This window comes from Aplysia californica, unplaced genomic scaffold (genome assembly GCF_000002075.1).
Source record: "Aplysia californica isolate F4 #8 unplaced genomic scaffold, AplCal3.0 scaffold00324, whole genome shotgun sequence".
Taxonomy (NCBI): Eukaryota; Metazoa; Mollusca; class Gastropoda; order Aplysiida; family Aplysiidae; genus Aplysia; species Aplysia californica.
In genome coordinates this window covers 744,468-751,903 of record NW_004797594.1, presented here as the reverse complement: position 1 = coordinate 751,903, position 7,436 = coordinate 744,468, and the positions used below count along the sequence as shown (strand labels likewise).

Here is a 7,436-nt window from a genome sequence, read left to right as displayed (position 1 = left end):
GGTAACGCGATCGCACTTCGACCAGCTCTAATACTAAAACTACTGGCCCGAAAAATTTCGTTTCGGTATCAAACGAAAGAAGAAACTTTTTGCTATACTATGCAAATCAAAATCCCGGCCCCAGAGTCTCGTCAAGGCGAGACTTTCGTTTCTAAAGACGCTGGGTCGGCGCGGGCGGTTCCGGGAGAGTCAGGGTGGAGCGCGTAAGGGAATTCACGGGCGATCCCGGGCGAGTTAGGGTGTAATGTGTTAAGAAGAAGTCACATTTTCAATGTAAAAAAAATTAAAAAATGGAGATATAACAAGAAAGTACTGAGGTCGCCAATGGGTGTCTGTCACGGACAGCTTCGCCCTGCACTGTACGTGGGCCTCCACTCACCTTGTCGTACTGACACACCACCACGTTCTCTGTGTCAAACAGTTCCGTCGGGTCTTCCTCGCTCACATCGTCGCCAGAGTTCAGCGGCTCCTGGGGATGACAACAAGATAGACACAACTTTTTAAATTCAAAACTATTTTATCATCTAAAGTCAGGACAAAAAACAACCCCAAAACAAATTTCCAATAAACAAGCCAACAAAAGACGTTAGTCTACTCAAATCTGTCTAATCATCAAAATGGTCAAATAATCCCCCCCCACCCCCACACACAAAAAGACGTAACAGTGTTCAGCACTCTCAGTATTCATACGTTCACAATGTGATATGCGCATTGTCCTTGATTCTGCGGTGACAGTAGGGATATATATACAGTGGACTCCACGAATCTCAAACATCAAAATCACAAATTCTCGTGTACCTTGGACATGATGCTTGGTCACGTTTCAGTCCCTAGATCTATGGTTTCTTTGTATTGACTTCACGCAGTTCCCGAACACTCGGAACACGCAAAACTCCAATCTCGAACCAATCCACCTGACATTCTCGACGAAAGACCCGGCTTTCCAGTCCTTGTGGCCGCGGGTAGGTGTTTCTTTGTTATTGTTACAGCCAAAACGTGGTCCTTGTCTCACCACCTGAGGCTGGAGGAAGGGGGCGGGGGAGTGATGCTGACTGCACCGTATGACTGGCTCGCCACGTGTGCAATCATGTTGTGGGATGCATGCGGAGCGGATGGCAAGAGGCATAACTTTCTTTATGTAAACCAATGAAATGAGAGGAAAGGAATGACGCAGGGGTCGGCTGGGCACACACGTGAGATTTTCTGCTTTCCACTTTCATCCATCTTCTCGCTGTCACACCATCTACACGTTCATTAAGGGAGCTAACCCCGCAAATTTGTTATAATGTTCTTTTTTTTTTTTTTACCTCCCTTGATTTTCTCTCTATTTCTTTGTATTTGGGGCTTTCACAGACATGACGAATTACGGAATTTCCAATCCCCAACGAATTCCAGTTACCCGTGTTTGACTGCAGACACTATAGAAATTATCTGCTTGAGTACTATTAAATATTCAAAACCATCTGATCATTCAAACAGGCCAACCCCCCCCCCCCAACTGAACAAATCAAAAACGTAAGTGTATTAAAAATGATCGACCCATTCCACACTTTGCCACTGCACTCTTCAACTGAGCATAGAGCTCGACTATCACTCCCCACAAACAACACCTCTTCACCTCTTCAACTGAGCATAGAGCTCGACTATCACTCTCCACAAACAACACCTCTTAACCTCTTCAACTGAGCATAGAGCTCGACTATCACTCCCCACAAACAACACCTCTTCACCTCTTCCCCCTATTTGAAAGCGTCAGATTCAGATTTTAGCTGGAAAAGAAGATTAGATCTAGATCTACCACACAAAAATGATATTCTGGCAGTACACACAGATGGGCTGACACGTAATAATAATAATAATAATAAATAGCATTTGTATAGCGCATAACCCCGCTCAACAGCAGGCTCTATGCGCTTTACACTACATTATTACCCCAGCAGACCATAGAACACTCAGAAACATTCTCAGCTTCCGCGGAAGCATACAGTGCAAGCTGCGGATTTCATGCGCTCAAACACTAACATACTGACAAGATCTTTCTCTGCCTATAGCTGGGTACCCATTTCCACCTGGGTGAAGTGAGGAAAATTTGTGCAAAGTGCCTTTCCCAAGGACACAACGTCGGGCCCCTGACGGGATTCAAACCCACGACCTTACGGTTGCGAGTCCGAGAGCTTAACCACTAGGCCAGCGCGGCCACGTACATAATATGGACGGTACAAGCGTTGAACAAGGTAGCAAAAGCCTTTTGTCACTTCCTGTTTACCTGCAGACTCTCACACAACACGTATATTCCCCTTCTTTGTGGTCTCAGTTTATCATTACCCAAATGTGTGTTGTTTGATGTTGTTTGATGATGTTGTTTTTTGGTATCCTGCTACCAACTCCAACTTTTCTCCATCTATCTCTCAATGAAACTCCCCCCAAAATTATTTCAATAGAAATGTGGTTTAATGTAGAATGTACATGCAAAAATTCATGACGAAATATGCACAAATAAAAAAGTTCTGGGATGTAGAGTGGGGGGGGTCGCCCCTGAGCAGACTTGGTTCATGGGATTTCCCCCGGCACAGGGGCCTATTTATCTGCAGCATTGAAGGGTTAATGGCACAGGAACACCCGCTTACCTCTTCCTCCCCCTGAGCTTCATCATCATTCTCCTCCTCCTTTTCCTCCTCCTCCTCCTTCTCCTCATCAAACTCCCCATCATCTTCGGAAGAGCTGGAATCCCCAGGACCGTCCAACTGCACAATGTTCTGTAAAGCCTGGGGACAAGACAGGTCACACGTTTACTTGACAGACACGACATAAGGGGATGAGACAGGTCACACGTTTACTTGACAGACACGACACAAGGGGATGAGACAGGTCACACGCTTACTTGACAGACACGACACAAGGGGATGAGACAGGTCACACGTTTACTTGACAGACACGACACAGGGGGATGAGACAGGTCACACGTTTACTTGACAGACACGACACAGGGGGATGAGACAGGTCACACGTTTACTTGACAGACACGACACAGGGGGACAACAGACACACAAGGACTGACACAATGTTCTGTAAACCCTAGGGACGAGACAGGTCACACGTTTACTTGCCAGGTACAACATATGTTCTTTAGTTTAGTCTTAGTAAGGTTTTTAGCGGTGCTCGCAACTGCATAAGGTCATATATGAGCGCCACGGGGCGGATGTCAACAGAGAAGTCCAAACGAGGAATCGGGCTTACTCTGCTCACCTCTCTAGCCTCAACAGTACAAAGTCTGCTTCGACTATCAAGGCACCCCGGAAATAGCAGGTCACAAGAGAGTGACAAAAATACAAAAGAAGTAGAGGATAATGACGATAGTAAGAATAAGGAAAGAAAAAGCAGCAGTTCCCCCTATGTTCTTCCAGCACAGTATGAGCATGACATTGATTAATCAGCCCATTTACAATTCTACTGTGCATAAGAACATGTTAATATCTCTCCTTTGGGAAAGGCCTAAAGTCACTTCAGACAGTAGAACTGCCAGGCGGCGGGGGGGAGAGGAGATATGTTCTGATACATGAGGAGCACTACTAGAACACACAACACACAGGATATAGTTTCATACGGAAACAGACGTCTGTCCCCAGATTGTCAAAACGCACAGGTCAGTTTGTTCTTTACGACGTGCCTCGTACCTCACAAACAAGCCTGATTCCTAGCTTGGTTCCCTGCCTTGGACGACACGCAACTGGGCAAAATTTGCAGTTCTGGGTTGCCCCTATGATGTTACACGCATGTCCGGCTAATCACCTGGCTCCAATTCTTCTGTACGTAGACCTGCATGTGAGCCTCAACCAGATTGTCTGAAAATTTTGTGCAACCCCACCCCCACCCCCCTCCCATAACTTTAGAGCTTTTAAATTGTGGGTGTCATAAAAGGAAGGATTTCCGAGTAACGAGCGACCACCTGAACAAACACAATAAAGAAGAGACCTAACCCTAACCCTATCGGCCTACCCCTAGGCCTAACACAAAAAAAGAATCTGCAACGGCCCTCATGTAAAAAGGCCAGCACAAGTCAACAACAAAAAAAAAAGAAGAAAGAAATAAGCACGCTCCAAAACAAACAAGGAGCATTTATAATTTATAATAAAAATAATATGGCCTACATTGCTATAAAGAGTTTGATACAATAGAATTGGATAAAGATCTATGAATCCTCCATATAGATCTCAGTGATCTAAATAAATCTAGATCTAGATCTAGTAGAACAAGTGAATAGGAATAGATCTAGAATCTAGGCCTTGAACGAGAAATCCGCATCCGATTCCGAAGAGAGGGGCTCAGCTGAGTCTAGGGGGCTAAATCTAGAAATTTAGATCTTTATTCTAAGTAAATAATTCACGCACCTGATAAAATGCGTTTTACCAACATTAATATTACAGCACAACCTATAATATGGTTTGACACAATAGAATTGGAATAGGAATCCTCCATCGAGGTCTATAATGATCTATAAATCTCGATCTAGAGTAGAACAAGTGAGTCGGACTTGAAAGAATCCACATGATCTGAACAATCAGTAAACAAACGAAATTCAAAATGGCCGCTCGAGCAAGAAACTGAAAGTAGATAATTTAAGTCGTCGTACTTTTTCGTATTCGTATTTCTACTCAGGTTCCGACAATTATGTCGGAAACGCCGACGTCGGTAGTCGACACGAAAACGAAAGTGCCGACAAAGCCGACGGGAGAAAAATGGGTCGCTGGCACACGGCCAGGCCTCGCACTTCGAACATTGACTGATACAGGCGGGCCTAGCGATAGCATCGGCCGGTTCGCGGGTCGGGGTCGCGATTGTCGGATTTCAGACGATTGTCGGCAAACATGCAGGTCTATGTACGAATATTGAACTGACTGATAAACATATGTCAAGTCTAGCTGACCACAGCACGCTCTTGCAAAACACAAATAACAAAACGACTTTCAAACGGAAGAAAATTACACTTTTTGACTTGTACGTTTGATTTGTACGTTTTGTTCAAAATCAGGGATGAGATGTGGAATATGAGGAATGGGGAAAGTGACGTCTTCAAAGACCTGGGGTGTGTAATATATCACGAGCGGGTTACATCTAGACAGCGAATGAACTTAACGTGCATTGAGCATTTTTTTAGAAAATGGAAATGCGCAGCATAAATGCTATTTATTATTATTATTGTTGCCATTACTTTTATTCTATCAACTGTACCTGAGCTTGGCTGGTCCGGCCGGGGGCAGCAGACTGTAAGATCTGAGCTCCCTGCAACAATTTGGGCTGTTGTTGTTGTTGTTGCTGCTGCTGTTGTTGTGGTGATATGTGGATGCGTTGCTGCTGCTGTTGTTGTTGCAGCATCTGGGGTGTGATCTGTGGGGCCAGCTGGGCTCTCTGTGGTTGCTGCTGCTGCTGCTGTTGTTGTTGTTGAAGCTGTTGCTGGAACTGAGGAAGCTGCTGTGGGGTGAGGCCGGACAACGTGATGAACTGCCCCGTACCTGGGGGGGAGAAGAAACCATCCGTGAGTTACGGGGGGATATTCCACTTGATTAGTTTTACGGCGCTCGCAACGGCATAAGATCATATGAGTGCCAAGGGGTGGATGTCAAGAGAGAAATCCTTACAGGGAATCAGGCTTACTCTGCTCACCTCTCTAGCTTCAACAGCACAAAGTCTGCTTCGACTATCCAGCCACCCCGGAAATAGTGGGTCACAAGAGAGTGACAAACATACAAAAGAAGTAGAGGAAAATAAAAAGACGATAGTAAAGATGGAGGGGAAAAAGGCAGTAGTTCCCCCTATGTTGTTCCAGCACAGTATGAGCATGACATAGATAAACCAGCCATGTACAATTGTTTAACGCCGACATGTTGGTGGAAACAGTAAGACATCCACACCACTCCCATTAAAAATCTTGACCCCTTAAAAACACAAACCCAACAACCTGTCAAACTGGAAATCAATCTCAGGCCCACTGAATAAACATGACAGGATCAAAGACTTCTCTCTAATCCTGAAAAATATCTCATTTATATATATAAAGATTCCAAACAAGCAAATCTGTCAACAAATCCGCCATCAAAGTATAGTAGAAACAGTGTCAGTGTCAGACAGCCACCCACCACCAATGGGAAAAAACACAAGTGGTTGTCTTACACCGTGTCACTATAGTGTACTAAACACAACGGGGGAAATGAAACGTGGTTGTGTGTGCAGGTGATTGTCTTCTACAGGTGATGATTGTCTTCTACAGGTACAACAACTCACCTGTCTGTTGTACTGTAATGTTCTGTACAACCCACCTGTCTGTTGTACAATGACTCACCTGTCTGTTGTACTGTGATGTTCTGTATCTGCCCCCCGGCCCCGATGGTGGCGATCTGCTGCTGGAACAGTCCGCTGGGGAGAGCTAGGGTGGCTGTTGTAGCTGCGGCTGATGGCTGGGGGGAAAGTCAGAGGGAATGGCTGAGATAAAGCAGGCAAACTGAACAACAATACAATAAACGAATCACCGTCATCGTTAAGGGTCAGATCTGAGCAGATCATGGTTCCCCATTCATTCTTTTTTTTCTTCTAGATGAGGCAACGCACCTCCAACATTGAAGAAATAAAATAAAAAATATAAAAAACAAAGAAACAAATCAATAAAATGTTCTGCCACTGTTTCAAACTTTCTCCCCCAGTCATCCCCCTGCATTATGTGTGTCACTTGCACAGTCACAGAATGGTCCTGCAACAGTCACAAACAAAGTAAGAGAAAACAAAACCACACACAAAGTAACGAACGACTCACCTGGAACTGCTGATTGGCCGCCTGTATCGGGGTGGCTTGAGGCTGAACTGAAGACACACAACAGAAAACATCAGTGTCATGTAGAACATTACCTTACAATGAAAAGCAGATTTAGAACGTTAACTGGCAAAAGCATAAATTTTGTTTGTTTTATAAAGAGTTTTACGACAATCCAAAGAGAAATAGGTAAAATCCTCCCATAAAATAGGGAGTTTTCAGGGGGAAAATCAGGAGTACCCTAGTCCTCAGTAGACTAAGATAACGACAACAAACCAACAATAGACTAAGATAACGCAACAAACCAACAATAGACTAAGATAACGCAACAAACCAAGAGTGGCACATAAACCTGTACCGGCAGACAAAAACAAATAAAAACGTGAATTTTCACGTCGTTCATGACAAGTTGTGCAAATATTGCAAACATAATAAAAACAAAAAGTGTACTTCCACATCATTTACGATTTGTCGCATAATATGACAGACGGAAAAAGAAGTCAAGAAAACAAAAGGGTTTTATGTTTATGCATATTTGACCAGAGTTCTTGACAGGTTAAATAAGAAAATTAAAGAGCCCCGATGTTCTCCGAGCAGTAATCAGGTGTGCTGTGACCCCCCCCCCCACTCACCC

At 44.4% G+C, this 7,436-nt stretch overlaps 1 protein-coding gene across 1 annotated transcript in view; it reads right to left on the bottom strand.

Moving 5' to 3' along the window:
• The window catches only part of LOC101853176 (transcription initiation factor IIA subunit 1), a gene marked incomplete in the record, with an annotated part of 14,805 nt that overhangs the window by 2,666 nt on the left and 4,703 nt on the right, over nt 1–7,436 (bottom strand). The window contains 5 exon segments of the mRNA XM_005102428.3: nt 380–469; nt 2,628–2,765; nt 5,230–5,510; nt 6,338–6,452; nt 6,806–6,852. Coding sequence (XP_005102485.2) covers nt 380–469; nt 2,628–2,765; nt 5,230–5,510; nt 6,338–6,452; nt 6,806–6,852 — 671 coding nt within the window.